General features: G+C 55.8%; 1 protein-coding gene across 1 annotated transcript in view; it reads left to right on the forward strand.

Annotated features, from left to right (window-relative positions):
• LOC144951638 (uncharacterized) overlaps positions 1-17292 on the forward strand; it is a 37861-nt gene that overhangs the window by 9481 nt on the left and 11088 nt on the right. The window contains exons 7-12 of the mRNA XM_078881928.1: positions 681-862; positions 2261-2353; positions 3293-3404; positions 4890-5054; positions 5577-5646; positions 9938-10069. Of these exons, the coding sequence (XP_078738054.1) occupies positions 681-862; positions 2261-2353; positions 3293-3404; positions 4890-5054; positions 5577-5646; positions 9938-10069 (754 nt within the window). The remainder of the gene's footprint in view (positions 1-680; positions 863-2260; positions 2354-3292; positions 3405-4889; positions 5055-5576; positions 5647-9937; positions 10070-17292) is intronic.

Here is a 17292-nt window from a genome sequence, read left to right on the forward strand (position 1 = left end):
TGCGTTGTACTGTGCGTGCGTGTGTGCTACGTTGTGCCGTGCGTGTGTGCTGTGTTTTGCTGTGCGTGTGTGCTGTGCGTGTCTGTGCTGTCCTGTGTCTGTGCTGTCCTGTGTGTGTGTCCTGTGTGTGTGTACTGTGTGTGTGTGTATGCTGCGTTGCATTGTGCTGTGCGTGTGTGTGCTGAATTGTGCTCTGCGCGTGTGTGTGAGCTGCGCTCACTGTGCCGGGCACGTGCGTGCGCTGCGCTGTGCCGTGCGCGTGTGTGCTGTTTGATCAGTGATTACACCGTGTGCGTGGTGTGTTCACGCTGGTGGTGTGCGTGGCGTGCGTGTGGTACGTTCAACGCTGATTAATTGGATCATTGATTTGATTTGTGCTTTCGGTAAAGTCACGTAGGTAAAAAATGAAATTAAAATTAATAAAAAATAAAAACAATAAAATCACGACGTTTCGGAGGCAACACAAGTTTCCGTCTTCAGGTGAAACTGTCACAGTGAAAAATCTGGATCAAGTGTTTTTATTTTTTTTATTAATTTTAATTTCATTTTTTACCTACGTGACTTTACCGAAAGAATGAAGAGTATGAATCCTTGCAGTCAAATCTAGAATTGATTGGTGCTGCTTCTCGCGTGTAACACACACACACGCACGCACACGCACGCGTGCGCCTCCCCCACAGCGCCGACGTGTGGTGGGGCCGGAGGTGCCTGCGACTCATCGGCGGCGTGGCCTACAGCGTGACGGCCCAGCGGCTCGCACGAGCCGGCCACGCGCGGCCACCGTCACAGCAGCAGCAGCAGGGCCAGGGAGCGGCCTCATCGCCCGCTAGGACCCCATCGCCAGCTCGCTCGCGAGCCAAAGGTATGGGGGGGGAGATCGGTGGGGCCGGGGGGTTGGGGTGGTATCAGAGGTCGCAACCGGGTACCCGATACCCGTACCCTACCCGATACCCGGCTACCCGTACCCGGCCGGGTACGGGTAGCCGTTTGCGATCCTGGTGCGGCCGGGTACGGGTAGGCCGTGAGTCACTGGTGAGTCACCGTTTGTCACTCATTTCAGGTAGGGTACGGGTAGGGAACGGGTACCCCTACCCGGCTGGGTACGGGTACGGGTACCCATTTGCGACCCTGGTGCGGCCGGGTACGTGTAAGGAATCAAAACCCGCTTGCGACCTCTGCGGTGAGCACGCTGGACTCGCAGCGCTGGAATTCGCAATCTACAGGTCGCCGGTTCGGCTCTCGTCTCCCCACCCCCCACCCCCCCCGCGCGTCGGTTGACAAGACGGGTGCGAGCTGCCAAAAGAATCCCCTTCCGTCCAAGTCAGCTGTTCAATTTCTAGATTTGAAGCTTTCGTGACTGCAAGGATTCATACTCTTAGGTTTGTTCGGTAAAATCACGTGGGTAGAAAATAAAATTTAAAATTACTAAAAGTGATAATATAAATAAAATAATAAATCACGACGTTTCAGAGGCAAAACAAGTCTCCGTCATCAGGTGGGACCGTCACAGCTAGATTTGCTGTATCAAGTGAGGCAGGGATTCCAAGATACAAGTTCTTAAATACAAGTTAAGGGGGGAGGAGGGGCTTATCTGAATGTGGTAGCCAATGAATGGAACGTATTGGGAGGGGGGGCGGGGCTAAAAGAGAGTGCATGTGGAACTGTTAGTGCACCTGTTGGTGCACATGCTAGAAGAGAACGAAAATGCCCATGTTGTTTTACCCAGCGTTGGTTGACAATCAAATACAAAAAGGAGAGTACTGTTAAAAGCTGGGGATATTAACACTCGGTAAAGTAAAATAGTGCCTGTCAAATAAGATGGTCCAAAAATGTGTAGTTACATCTTTTTTGCATCAGCTGTTCAAATAGCCAATTGGCTTTCAGCACCGAACGTGGAACCTCTGCAACGAGCGGCGAGTACGCTCGGTCCCCGCGTGTTGGGTTCCTTAACCCTTTCCCATTCTGATGAGGTACACCGAAATAGAGTTGCTTTATCGGTACCGAGGCACCTATCGTAGGGTGCGGTGGTGTCGCTACGGTTCTGTGCGGTGAGCAACACTGTCTTTAAAAACAACGGCGTGACGCCGCCTCTCTGAACGGGGACCCACCCTGCAACTTGCAGACGTCACGGAAGGGAAAAGGCTGAAGCCATTGATTTGTCGTGCACATGTTGGACGATCACCGCCCCTCCGCCCCCCTCCCCACCGCCTGCTCCACCTTCTCGACCCCCCCCCCTCCCCTGCCCTCCCCCCCCACGCAGGAGGCAAGACGCTGCACGTGTACGTGAACCAGGGCGGCGTGCGCTACTCGGCGAGCCACTCGGGCAAGAAGCTGCGTCGACTGCACTCACCGAGTAGGGCACCCACCGCTGACAGTCCCTGGCGTACTAACGGTGCCACCCGTAACGCCTGGTATACAGGCGGCCGTGGGTTCCATCCTGACCCTGACGCCTGTATATTTTTGGAGTTTGCATGCTCCGTCTCGCCGTGGCCGCGTGGATTTTTCTACGGTTTTTCTCTCCCCATTGAGCGATCATTTGTGAGAGCCAGGTCGCTTGTGAAAAAGAGCCAACGTAGCCCAGTGGGCCTTAGCTGGTGAAATAGAAAAGTGTTTACTTTAATATTCCGTACGACGACGGCGGTGGCACGGTGCCGCCCGACCGATGCAGTAGTGTAGCGGTTAGCGCTACGCTGCACTACGAACCTGGCGACCCGGGTTCCATTCCCGCTCACGGCAAACACCAGTGACGATTATCTTAACCGGTCCTGGGCCTCCCCTAGTTTGACTCAGCCTCAAATGAGTACCTGGTGCGGTGTGTAAACATCGCCGCTGGGGAGACAAAGGCAGTCGGGCGTGGTGCTGACCACCCACCCCCTCGTGTACCGTTCCGGCCTTCATAGGTGCTCACTAACAGCACTTGCCCCTACAGTCTGTTAAGGTTATACGGGGGATCTTTGTCATTGTGCGTGGCGGTGGTGTAGCCGTTTGCGCGCTGCACTACGGAGCCTGACGGCCCGAGTTCGATTCCCGCTCACGGCCAACACCAGTGACGATTATCTGAACCGGTCCCGGGCTTCCTCTAGGTCGACTCAGCCTCAAATGAGCACCTGGTGCGGTGCGTAAACATCGCCACTGCGGGGACAAAGGCGATCGGGCGCAGTGCTAACCACCCACCCCCTCGTGTGCCGCAGTGCCGGCCTTCATAGGTGCTCGCTAACAGCACTTGCCCCCAACTGTCTGCTAAGGCTACACGGTGGTGAAGGGGATCTTTGTCTTTGTGCGCGTGTTGCAGGGCTGGGGGCCAGCACGATGTTCTTCGCTCGATCGCCGGCGACGCTCAGCCCCGGCAACCTCTCATTCTCGGCCAGCAACAACAACAGCAGCAGCAGCCGCGTCCTCGCCTCGTGAGTCGCCCCGCAGTTAAACCTCCCGTCCCCCGTCACGTCGTAGTCAAGGAAGCGTATTGTTAAATAAATACATCTTCTTGGTTCTTTCGGTAAAGTCACGTAGAAGGGAAATAATGAAATAATAAAATAAAACATGAGGACGGCTGCTTGCGTTGTGGCCGAAACGTCGTGAGAATTATTTTATAATGTTTTATTTTATTATTTTATTATTTCCCTTCTACGTGACTTTATCGAAAGAACCAAGAAGATGAATCCCTGCAGTCACGAAAGCTTTAAATTGAAATTTAAATAAATACAATTACAGTTCCTTCTAAGGGAAACAAATACCAATGAATAACAATTGGATGATTACCAATCTATATAATTGCAATACCCTCCCCCTCTTTGCCTCGAATCACTGCACCAGATTGAATTGAATTAAATGATGACGTCACCCTGATGCTGCTCTATTTATAACCGGAAGCAACAGGAGAGCTTCACCATTCTTGCCCGATGAAGCTGATTGTAATGATCAGCGAAACGTCGTACTACTCAAATTTATAAATGCTGTTGATTCTCTCTTCAGCACACCGGTGGGCTAAAGAAGTGAATTATTTTGTCCGTTGAAAAACGTGACACATTTTTTTACTGTTTGGCCGTGTCGGGTGGTGGAGGGTTACGACACATTTATAAATAACGCGATCTGACCCAAAACCCTATATTATGATGGAAGTTCCCGTGAAATATTCTGTCCCCCGCCCCCCCCCTTCCCGTGACGTTCTTTTCGAAGCGTCATCTGAGACACGTCCCTTCCACAACGGTGGCGAGATCTTGGCGACCTCGCCTGGTAGTCAGGTAGTCGTGGGTTCGATCCCGACCCTGACGAGGCCTGCTGTGCATGAGGAGTTTGCGTGTCTCTCTTCCCGTGGCCAACTGGATTTTGCTCCGGGTCGTGATGCATTTTTTTACGTGATGCATTTAGAGCATTTGTCTGCTCTAAATGTCCACGCGATGAGCCACTTTGTCGGGCTATCATTTGTGATAGCCAGGTTGCTTCTGAAAAATAACTACACAGCTGAGTGAGTCTTACCTGGTAAAACAAAACATTATTTTTAGTTTAGTCTATCCCGTTTGTGCTGTGAAAGCTCCAGAGAGCCATTTTGCCTAGTCTTGTTCGCTGGCCAGATTAATGGTAGTAGTGACGTTGATCGTGGTGATGATGATGATTGTGGCAGTAAAGTTGATTGTGGTGATGATAGCGGCATTGATTGTGGTCGTGATGCTGATTGCCGTGATGATGTTAGCGACGTCGATTGTGGCGATGATAATGGGAGTGATGTTGATTGTGGTGGCGGTGATGATGATGGTTAGAGACATTGTCGTCGTGATGATGATGGTAGTTGACGTTGGTCGTAAGCGGTGGTCGTGACGACGACGACGATGATGTTAGCGACGTCGATTGTGGCGATGCTGATCGCGGGGCGGTATCGATGGCGGTGTCAGGAGCGCCGTGCAGCGGAGTGTGCAGCTCATCCGCCGGGCGAGGCTGTGGCGACGGCTGGAGCGACCGCGCGACTACTGCACCTTCTACAACCGCTTCGGCCGCTGCAACCGCGGCGACGCCTGCACCTTCCTGCACGACCCCGACAAAGTGGCCGTGTGCACGCGGTGAGTTCGTGGTGCAGATGAGTCCCGATAGGCGCGGAACCGGTCCGCTGCCGTGCGCCGATCGCTGTGCTGCTGTATTTTGGCTGATGGTGATGTAACAGTGATGATGACGGTGATGATAAAAGTGATGATAACAGTGATGATGACGATGACAGCGATGATGACATTAACAGCAATGATGACAGTGATGATGACAATGACTGTGACGATGACGATGATGACGGTGACATTGATGATAATGACAATGACTATGACGATGACTGACGATCACAATGACAGTGATGATGATGACGATGACGATGATGGTGATGATGATGATGACGGTGACATTGATGATGATAACAATGACTGTGACGATGACGATGACAGTGACGGTGACTGACGATCACAATGACATTGATGATGACGACGATGACCGTGACGATGACGATGACAGTGACGGTGACGGTGACAGTGATCACGACCAAGAAGAAGACGACGACGATGACGTTCAGTGCCTGACGTCTCGTGGCCCACCCGCAGGTTCCTGCGCGGGACTTGCAGGAAGACGGACGGGACCTGCCAGTTCTCGCACAAGGTGTCCAGAGAGAAGGTGAGGCAGACTCCTCAGCAGCCGCCCCGTCGGTCGCGGTGACCCACGGGGCGGTGGGGACGTCACCGTGACTCCGTACGGCACCGCGTCGACTGTGCCCCGGTGGTGCTGGCGGTGGTGCTGGCGGTGGTGCTGGCGGTGGTGGTGGCGGCGGTGGTGGTGGTGGTGGCGGCGGCGTTCATGATGAAGTGACGACTTGTTTGAGAAACGACGCGATGGGGGGGGGGAGACATGTTAACCGGGGTGTGACTTAACCCGATTGGGTGTAAGCCACGTTGAAAACATCGCCCCCCCTTAGGCCACGGTGACGTCATCGCCCCCTTAAGCCACTGTGACGTCATCGCCACCTCAGTCCACGGTGATGTCATCGCCCCCTCGGGCCATGGTGATGGCACCCTCTAAACAGAGTGTCTTGAGACTCGGTGTGGCTTTCCTGGGTAAATAAGTAAGTATGTGTAGATCTGTCTATAAATAGACGTATAAATTATCCGTTTTGGCTCGGTATAGAGGTTTGTGTGGAATCGACCCAAGAGGCAGCAATAGCAACAGGGCTTTAGGGGGCATGTGTCAGTTTGGGTGCGGGGGGGGTGGGGGTGGGGTCCTGGCTAATCCTCAGCCCGGCTCTTTGGCCACTTTAGCGGCGAGCGATCGCCGCCGGTGGGGGGAGGTGGGTGGGTGATGGTGGCAGGGGTGGCGATAGAGAACCACCACACGCCTCCTCGGCATGGTACTAGGCCCCGCCCCCAGTTCTCCCGGGGAGGAATATGATGCTAGCTAGTGGCTTGGGTGAGGTGGAGGGGGGGGCAGCAGTTTGTGAGACAGGGGAGTCGGGGTGGGGGGTGTCCAGAAAAACAAGCCTCTGACAAATGGGGTGCGTGCGTGGCACCGGTCGCCTGCGGTGTGAGCTTCAAGCAAATCGGGTTAAGATTGCGGGCCAAAGTGAAGTTCTGGCGTTCGCGATCAAACCCCCGCGGCGCCCCGGGTAGTGCAGCCGTGCCTTTACCTCCCAAGCCCGCCCGCCCGTGCGCCCAGCCAAGCCCGCCCTTGCTGTCGGACCCGTTCCTCGGTGGGTGGCGCAAGGCACCTTGCGGCTGCCCCCCACCGCCCCGTCCAAAAATAATTGTGGGTTCCTCGAGACGCCCGCGGGTGTCGGCTTACGGGCTCGGTGACGCACGCCCACCTCTAGCGTTACTCGCTCGGCGCGCCGACCCTGCGGCCTATCTGGGGCAAGCGCCCGGCGCCGGTTCATTATTGCCGGCCCGTGGAAGGATTGAATTTATTTCGCGGCGACGGCGGCGGCCCGGCTGAGCCAAGAAATGAAAGCAATTGTTGTAATTGTAATGATCTCGTATTCTGAACGGTGGGAAGATCTGCCGGCCGCATGCGGTTCGTGCGCCAGCGACCCGGGAGGTCGCCGGTTCGATCCCCAGTTGCCCGCCGCTCCCCACGTCGAAAGCCAAGCAACGGTTTGAGCCTGGCGAAGCACCGGAATCGGTGACCGCCGTGCCCCTGAAAAACAGGCGTCATCGGACGCTGCGGTGGCCGCTTTGCGGGCGGCAGGGGGCAGATGCGGCGAAAATCTATATTTTTTTTGTTGCACTACGCTACGCTCTTGCGTCTGTGCTGTTCGCCTGACCATTGGGCGCTGCAGCGGTGAGATGTTAACCACCTCACCTGGTATGCAGGAGGTCGTGGATTCGATCCCAACCCTGACGCCTTGCATATTTGAAGTTTGCGTGTCTCAATCCCCGTGGTCGCGTGGATTATCCTGCGGGTCCTCTGGTTTTTCCAGCCACATTCAGAATCAACGAGCGCTTGAACACACGTGCGAGCGCTCGTGAACGTGCGCGTGCCACACACCGCGGCTCCGGGTTGGAGGGCATGGGGAGAGGTGGCGGGCGAGCGATGGCGGCGGACCGGTAGTGTGGCGGCAGCGGTGGGCGGCGGCAATCGGAGATGACAAGATCAGACTCAAAGTGAATTCTCTGGTGCTGTGCCTCCCAGACAGACGCGGGGCCCTCTCCTTGGCAGATGCGGCAAATACTTGGGCGTTTCCCCGCCCCTCCCTCCCTCCTTTTTTATTTTTTAAACGATCAGACGAGAAAGATGCTCAGTCTTTCGGCACTTTACTTCGTTCATCATGTCGTTTGTTTGTATTTTTTTTTTATTTCAATTTTTTTTGCTTATGTGCTCCGTTTTTTTCTATCAAAGATATAACGCGGGTTTCCCCGTGTAACATTAGTTCCATTGTGTGTTACTGTGTTCATAGACACCAACAAGAAACACAAATCACCCTCGAAAAACCCATCACCAGATCCCCTGCTGCTGCGCTACCAGCACCATAGCGGCGAAGGCACCTCCCTCCCTGCCTCCCCTCCCTCCCTGCCTCCCCTCCCTCCCTCCCTCCCTCCCTCCCTCCCCCCCGTCACCAGGACGGAGGGTCAGGAGGAGGGAATTTTAGCGTCGACGATCGGTCGCCTCCATCCGGTGGCGTAGCACCGGGGGCCTCCCAGCTGCCCGCAATCGCTCTTGAGGCTCCTCGCGGTCCCACGGTCTGGTCCCACGCACCCGCGGTTCCTTTTTGGGAGGGCGCTTTCCAAAATAATGTGGGGTGGAGGTGGGGGGGGAGGGCTGAGTAGGGCGAGAGGTGGGGGCGTTTGTTTTTTTTGGCTTGCGGTGGTGGGGGGGGGATGGTGGTGGTGGTGGTTCGCTTGCTGTGTGTTTCCCCCCCCCCGCCTCATAAACCCCCCACCTACAACCGATGCTCGCCAGACGTCGCAACCGGGTACCCGATACCCGTACCCTACCCGATACCCGGCTACCCGTACCCAGCCGGGTACGGGTACCCGTTTGCGAACCTGGTGCGGCCGGATACGGGTACGGGTAGACCGTGAGTCCCCAACGTCTTGTCTCTCCCAACGTCTTGTCTCTTCTCACAATTCAAGTTCCTAGAATCAACCCACCCGCGCCTGCAACGTGGCTTCATCCCAGAGGTCGCAATCAGGTACCTGATACCCGTACCCGTACCCGGCCGTACCCGTACCCTACCCGTACCCGGCCGGGTACGGGTAGGGTACGGGTACGGCCGGGTACGGGTACCCGTTTGCGACCCTGGTGTGGCCGGATACGGGTAAGGAATCAAAACCCGTTTGCGACCTCTGATGCTCGCTGTGGGGGGGGGGGGGGGGCGCGCCGCGTTGCTGGCCCCGTCGGCGGCGGCGGCGGCGGCGGCGGCGATGTCCATCGATGTTTTCGATTCCCCCGTCGTCGTTTTTTTGTTTCGTTCCGACGCCCTGCTTGATTCGAGGATTTATCTCGTTTTGTGCCATTGACTGCTTTCGTCCCTTTTGGTGACCCAAAGTCGGACTCTGGCCGTTGTTATCTCAGCTGGTGAGGCCCCTTTTGAGCCAAACAGCTCTGTTACAGCCCACTAGCGTCGGCAGTGGTGGCAGCTGCAGTGTGCACGTTCTCTCCGTAGTCGCGTGGATTTTTTGCCCCGGTTTTTTCCCTCCGCATTTCCACGTGATGACAAGCCCACTTCCGTTGAGCTTATCATCTGCGATGGCCAGGGTCGCTTCTTGAAACAAAATCTACGTAGCTCAGTAGTGCCTTGCCTGGCAAAAATAAAAGTGTAGTTTTAAACTAGATTCAAAGCTTTCGTGACTGCAGGAGAATTACTCTTTGGTTCTTGCGGTAAAGTCACGTAGAAAGAAATTAAATAATAGAATACTATTATTATAGTATTATTTCATTTAATTTCTTGATACGTGACTTTACCGAAAGAACCAAAGTGTAGTTTTTTTTCCCCTTTTACCCCCCCTCCCCTCCCTCCTCCCGCCTCCTTTTATCCCCTTATTTTTGTCATCCTTCCCCTATGCTTCCCGCCCCCATGTGAACGTCCGTGCCCTCGCTCGCCATCTCCACCTGACCGGCAGCCCAACTTCTCCCCCCTGTTTTAAACCCCAGGGGGCACCAAGCCTTGGGCTGTTGCCCGCGGAGTTTCGATGCCTCCTCCCCGCCGCGTTACGCTTTGTGCTTTGCACCCGGGGTTTGCGTTAATATAACAGAAAAATCTATATTTAGAAAAAATGCTAAAGCGAAGGGAACTTGACGATGACATTGATGATGACATTAACAGTGACGATGGCAATGATAATGAAGATGACAGTTACAATGACAGTGATGACGGTCACGGTAATGATGACGATCACAGTGACGATGACCGTGATGATGACGATGACGACAGTGACGATGACATTATCTGCGTCTTTTTGTCGGCGTGCGATGGCAGATGCCTGTATGCTGCTACTACCTGCGCGGCGTGTGCAGCAGCGCCGACTGCCCCTACAGCCACGTGAAGGTGTCGCGCAAGGCCGAAGCCTGTGCGGACTTCCTCAAGGGCTACTGTCCGCTCGCCGAGAAGGTGAGAGGCTCGTTCGCCCCACCTTCCCCACCCCCACCCCCGCTCACCCTTCCGCACCCGTTCCCGTCGTGCTCACCAGCCTTACTACCCGCCTCTTCCACACGCAGGTAAAGCAAAAACTTTGCATTGTTTTATCAGGTAAGGCTCTTATACAGAAGCGACCTGGCCACAAATGATTGCCCAGCGAAGTGGATTATCATCTCGATTTAAAGCTTTCGTGACTGCAGGGATTCATCTTCTTGGTTCTGTCGGTAAAGTCACGTAGAAGGGAAATAATAAAATAATAAAAATAATTCTCACGACATTTCGGCCACAACGCAAGCAGCCGTCCTCAGCGTCTGAATAACCAAGAAGATGGATTCTCATCGCGTGGAAAAATGTTTCGCAGCCAAATAACTCATCGATTCGAAATGCGGAGGGAAAAACCGGAGGACCCGGATGAAATCCAACACGACCACAGGGAGAGATCATGCCGACTCCAAATACACAGGCATCAAGCTTGGGAACGAACCCACGACCTCCTGCATACCAGGCGAGGTGGTTAACATCTAGGCACCGTTGGCTACCTATGGTCTCGCCTGTGGGGCTAGCCGTGCCTACATACGGCAGGTAGAGGGGCTTTATCCTCCAGGTTAGTGTCGAACCGCCACACCGCAGGTCACGGCAACACATCCGCTCACCCGCTCGCTCGCTCGCTCGCTACGTTGTGCAGATCACACAACATGCTCGAAGATTCGCTCACTCGGTCACTCGGCTGCTCACTCACCCTCTCACTCATTCACTCGGCCACTCGCTCACCCACTTAATCCATCTTTATCTGACCAGGTAAAGCCCACCGAGCTCTTTTTCAGAAGCGACCTGGCCACCCGCAAGGGACAGATCAACGAAGTGTCTTATCACGTGGACATCTATAGCAGCAAAATCATCCAAATCGAAGGGACAGGTGGAGATTAGTCCGCACTTTTCCCGTGCCGCCGCCTTCTCGTGGCAGAGCCAGCAGTTCGGCTCCTCCCCCCAACGCCCACGGGACGGGAGTTTAGGGACATTCGTGTGGTGATCCACCAACCCTCGCTGCTTTCCTCCACAGCGCTGGGTCACGGGCAGCCACACGTGCAAAGAATGCATCACGAGCATGATCAAAAAAAATATATCCAGCAATTGCTGACTCCTCATCATCATCGCATACCTAATAGGTCCATTCCCTCTGCGTAAACGGCTCCCTTTGGCTGACACCCAAATAAATATCTCCCTCTCTCTCCATCTGTCACAAATGTTCCTAAATGCCCGGGTCATCCTGACCGAAACTTCGGGCAATAACTCATCCACCCCAGCCTGGTCTCAACTGGCACTTGGCACACTGGGACAATGCCACTGTGGCGCTGAAATGGGTCACGAGCATCAATGGCCATGTGATCCAGAGGTCCGGCAGTTGGATTTCATCTCCCCGGCGCCCACTCACCCCACTCACCCACCCGCTCACTCAGCCACCCACCCAACCACTCACCCACCCACTCACTCACCCACCCAACCACTCACCCATCCCACCCACTCACTCACCCACCCACTCACCCAAACACTCACCCACCCCACTCACCTACCCGTCCACTCAGCCACCCACCCAACCACTCACCCATCCCACCCACTCACCCACCCACCCACCCAACCACTCCACCACCCCACCCACCCACTCACTCAACCACCCACTCACTCAACCACCCACTCACTCACCCAACCACTCACCCCACCCACTTACTCACCCACCCCACCCACTCACTCACCCACCTACTCACTCACCCACCTACTCACTCACTCACCCACCTACTCACTCACTCACCCACCTACTCACCCACCCACCCAAACATTCACCCACTCAACTACTCACATGCCAATTCGTTACGAGTGCAGCACACGGGTGTGTTGGAAAGTAAACCCGCAACATTTACAACTGGAGCACGATGTTTCAGCAGTAATTACAACCAGCATCGTCAGGCGGCAGCCAGAATTGTACGATTAACGAATTGGCATTTTTCGTTTATGTGACAATCCTTACTAATTGGCTGTGTCGGGTGGTGGGCTCAATGACACATTCATATTTACGCGAACCTCTTGTGCATCTCCAATCGTTTCCCGTGAAGTTCACGCATCAGTGACCCCACGCGGTGCATTGATCATCATCGTCGTCGTCATCTTCAGCCGTGGTCGATCTACTGCTGGATGAAGGCCTCCTCAACCCGCGCGAACGATCCTGCGATGTGACGATCCGCCCGGCAGCTGCTCCCCGCACCCGAGCCGATCTCATCATCGCTCCGTCTCCTCCTCGGACGTTCACCGTCGTTCCCCTCGTCCCCCCCCCCCCCCAACTGCTTCCCGCCCCTCCTCGACTGCCCCCCTCCCGCGGTCGTTCTCGACCCCCCCCCGCCCCCCTCCAGCGTACCCTCCCGGGCGTCCGCCGTCCGTGCGCCGTGACGCCGCGTCTCCCGGCTAGCCCCGGGCTCCGCTCGATTCTCCCAACGCTCCGGACGACGACGACGACGTTCAACCTGCACCACCGCTTCCCCTAATCGGCGCATGCCCCCCCCCCCCCCCCCATTTCCCGTCCCTTGACGTAATTCCGAGCGATCATCATGCCCCCCCCCGCTCCCCCCCCCCCCCCGTCGCACTTATTTCTACGCCTTGGCCGAGGCTCATCTTTCTCTCTCTGACAGCGGCGGGGGGGGGGGGGGGGTTGGGGGGGTGGGTTGGGTGGGTGGGGGAGGGTCAAGAATCAACACCAGAAAGGCACCTGGCATCAGCCTGACCTATTTATTCGCTCGCTCACGACCGCGCCACCAGCACCGCTCGCTCTCATTGCGCCCCTCCTCCACCCCCACCTCTCCCACTCTCACCAAAAACGGCCCTCGCTTTTAATAGCCCGGTCGGCACCGGCCAAATCGCTCCGGCGTCTTGGAACGCGGAGTCCTGTCGCCTCGCCCGGCGGCAGAGGTCGCAAACGGGTTTTGATTCCTTACCCGTACCCGGCCGCACCAGGGTCGCAAACGGGTACCCGTACCCGGCCGTACCCGTACCCTACCCGTACCCGGCCGGGTACGGGTACAGGTATCGGGTACCTGATTGCGACCTCTGGGATGAAGCCACGTTGCAGGCGCGGGTGGGTTGATTCTAGGAACTTGAATTGTGAGAAGAGACAAGACGTTGGGAAATGAGTGACAAACGGCTACTCACCAGTGACTCACGGCCTACCCGTACCCGTATCCGGCCGCACCAGGTTCGCAAACGGGTACCCGTACCCGGCTGGGTACGGGTAGCCGGGTATCGGGTAGGGTACGGGTATCGGGTACCCGGTTGCGACCTCTGCCCGGCGGCCTCCGTGGCAGTTGCGCTGAAGCCCGCCACCGAACCTGTGCAGGGCCCCCCGGGAGCACCGGCTCGACGCTTCGAACTTGCCGGCGCCGCCCGGGGATGAGCTGGCGAACGCTTTTGGAGTCGCGCCAGCCAGCATGTGCGGATGTTTGTATGTACGCGTGTCCGTGCGTGGCCCTAACCGAGCTAATCGGAGGGGCGGGGGGCGGTGGGGGGAGGATATCAGTGTTACGTTTGGCAATCGGTTTATGTTGGGTCGGATAGTCTTGTAGGTCCAATGCAAACAAAAATTGTGTCCGTAGCCCTACAACACCCCCCCCCCCCCATCCCTCGCGGCAGAGGCGATCGAATCAAGTTGCCGCGCGGGCGTCGGGGAATCGTCGATGGGGCCCGCTTCACGGTTCGGCCGCTTCGTCCGTGCACGCGAGGTTGAATGTTGAACTTCTTTCGTGCCGTACGTAGCCAACCGTGATGATTGGGGGGTGCGGGGAAAGGATAACAACGCTGAAATGCAAAAAAGCAGTCCAAAAGGAATGAGTTTGCCAATCTAGATGATGATTTTAAAGTGCATAGCTCCAGTGGCTTCCTATATTGGAAGGAAGAGCATTCCAGACGGCCATAGCGTTTTGATTATTACGCTTTGTTTCACCAATTGGAAACACATTTTGTTTTGTTTACTTACCAGGTAAGGCCCACTGAGCTACGTAGCTCTTTTTCATAAGCGACCTGCCCACAAATGATGGCTCAACGAAGGGGCCTACCATGTGGGTACTTGTAGCAGCCAAATACCGGAGGACCCGGAGAAAAATCCACGCGACCACGGGGAGCGAGAGAGAGAAAATATGCAAACTCCCAAATATACAGCAGGCGTCGTCATTGTCGGGATCGTGCCCACGATCTCCTACATAATGAGGACAACGGCTTTTGACTCCCCCCCCCCCGCCCGCCCCCCCGCCCCCCTAAAATGTGGTCATTATCGCCAAACGGGTCGCCGAGCGGGTTACGGAGCGGGTTGCCGCTCCGTAAGCATTGCGGGGTCGGCTGTCTTGGGAGCGATCGTAATCCAGGGATCAGGCTCGTCAATCTTGATGGGTCTCTGGGGACCAGCCACCATTTGCTTTCTCACCACCTCCTCCTTCTCAACCTACACCTCACAGCTGAGAGGGGCGTGAGACCCTGCCTGAAAATTGCCCCCCCCCTCCCACACGCACACCGACCCCAACGCACACACCGTCCCCCCCTCCCCTTACCCACCCACCCTGCTTTCTTCCCAAGCAAGAACGACGCTAATCACGGAGCTAATTGAAGTGCCGAGCGTAGTTTGGGGTGGGTGTAGAGCGCTCGCTGGCCGCGCCAATTATAAAACGCCGTTTGTTCGTTTGAAATCTCTCCGACGGCGGGGGGCACCCCCCCCCCCCCTCGGGCAGAGTGAACGGCCGCCGAGATTGCGACGAAACTCGGCCCTCGCGCGGCCGAGTTAACGATACTGGCGTTCGAGCTTATATAACGGACTCGGTTCCCCTCGGGGGGGGGGGGGGCTCCTCGGTTGAAGCAGCGATCCGGTGTCGCGGCTCTCCTCAGCTGGTTAACTGTAACAGCGTCAGCGGCCTTCCTTTGCCCCGATTGTATTTAAGCAGGGAAAGCCGCTGTTGACAGCTGTTGCGGGTTCTCCCTGTGTGCGTGCGTGCGTGTCTTTTTTTTTTGTTCGCGGGAGATGTGTATATATATAGGCTTTATATTTTGTTACAACCCGGTTGTTGTTTACGCATCGCAGCTACGGTCGAAAGCGGCGGCGTGGTGGCTGCTGTCCGTCATCATCCCGAGCCCTTGTAACAACGATCCAAACGCGATTGAAAACTTCATTATCAAGTTAAGTTTGCTCTCAGGGCTGCGATTACATTTTCCACGCGATGAGCAACTTTGTTGAGCGTTCGTTTGCGGTGGTCAGGTCGCTTCTGAAAAAGAGCTACATAGCTCAGTGGGCCTGACTCGGTAAAATGCAAATATAGTTTAAATAGTGGTATTACAATGGTATTATAAGGATGACATGGGTGGATCACATCAGAGCAGCATGGACCAGGCTCACGCTGGAGCCGACAATGAGGTTAGCAGAAGATACAAGTCCGTGGCGAAGGATTGCCCATGGTGCGGCCAATCCCCGGATCGAGGATGACCGAAGACAAGGCAGGAATGATGTTTAGAGTGATACTTAGAGGGGCGGTGATGTGGCCACTTGCAGGGATTCGAGGTTCGTATGGAGGGGGGAGGGGGGGGGGGCGCCCTGGTTAGTGCCGCGGTGGCCAAGCTCACCTGTGAAGAAAGAGCTTTATAGTGGGCCTCACCTGGTAAAATAAATGAAATGGTTTTCTGTTTTAACGGCGTGGCCACCTGGCCGGATGTGCGGGAGAAGCCATCGGGCAGCATCGGCCGATAGAGGAACTGGGGTGGAATTCGTGCACAGCGTGCTGTGCGCCGCTGCGGTTGGGGAAATTGCGCCCCATTTCATAATAGTTGCGTCGGCCAGGCAAGGTTGTTGATTTCGCCGCGCCAAGATGAAATCGACGAGCGGTTGGTTCCACACCTTGTTTAATTTCGTGCCATGGCAAAATAATAAAATTATAAAAATATAGAACAAAAAAAATTATCACGACGTTTCGACTGCAACACAAGCAATCGTCATCACCTGATGATGATCACCTGATGATGATGATTGCTTGTGTTGCAGTAGAAACATCGTGAGAATTAAATTTTTATTACTTTGTTATTTCCCTTCTACGTGACTTTACCGAAAGAACCAATAATAACAACGATAATTGTAATGATCCTAATAATTGGCATAGAACGTTTGCAATCCCTCACCGTTGTAACTGAATGGCGCCTTGTGATTAATTACGATCATAGCGCATAGGCAAAACGCTGGTACCCCAGTTTCAACTCTCCGGCCTCTCTCAGCGGAGAGGCGTCTCTCTGTCTCGTAAAGCAGCGCGCCGCGGTACACTTTTCATCGAGGCGTTTGTCTCTAGTTGTCTCTCCACCCCTCTCTCTCTCTCTCTGTCGCATGTCAAGCGCTCGAGTTACAAACCCAACGTGCGGTCGCCGTGGTGAGAAGCGAGCCGATCACTTTTACTTTTTCCCAATTATAGAGGCGGGCGGTCGGGCGGGCGGGCGGGCGGGGCGACCGGGCTAGCGTGTTAGGGTTTGGCGGACGAGCGAGCAAGACACAAGTTTAGCCCGGTGCGCAGGGAGCAAGGCAGGGGATGCGTGAGTGTGGGGGGGGGGGGGTGGGCGGTGGTGTTCGTAACCAAAGGCGCTGGGACACGGGGGTCGCCACGACGCAACAGCTGAGGGTTCCGGGGGTCAGGGTCAGTGGCCAGGTGTTTGTCACGTGAGCTGCCTGGGCTGCCAGAGGGTCGCCCAGCCTGGGGATATGGGGTGCAGGAGCAGGGGGACAGGCAAGGGTGGGTGGGTGGGTGGGTGGTGGTGGAGCAGCGTGGTCGAGGTGGTGGTGCCGGTCGTTTTGTTTAAATGTTAAGAGGATCAAAAAGCAAACTGCTTGATTTTGAAACACGCGGTAGCATGCCGCCCACCCCCCCTCCCCCGCCACCTGCTAAGAAACTACGGCCACAGACCGTGCACGTGTGACTCGGTGGATGGCAGGCCCTTGCGCTGTGACGATGGCGCGAATATCAAATGTACTCGCGTGCGATAATCGTTCTCGTCGCCCGTCATTATTGTCGTCGTCTCCGCTCCTGCCGTCGGGCCAATCGTGGGCGTAGGGCGCTGGGGGGAGGCGTCCCCCCCCCTCCCCACCCCCGTCGTGTTTTTGGCGAAGTCTCAGCGGTTGTGCGGTGGCTTCCGGGCCG

Source organism: Lampetra fluviatilis, chromosome 63, assembly GCF_964198595.1.
Source record: "Lampetra fluviatilis chromosome 63, kcLamFluv1.1, whole genome shotgun sequence".
Taxonomy (NCBI): Eukaryota; Metazoa; Chordata; class Hyperoartia; order Petromyzontiformes; family Petromyzontidae; genus Lampetra; species Lampetra fluviatilis.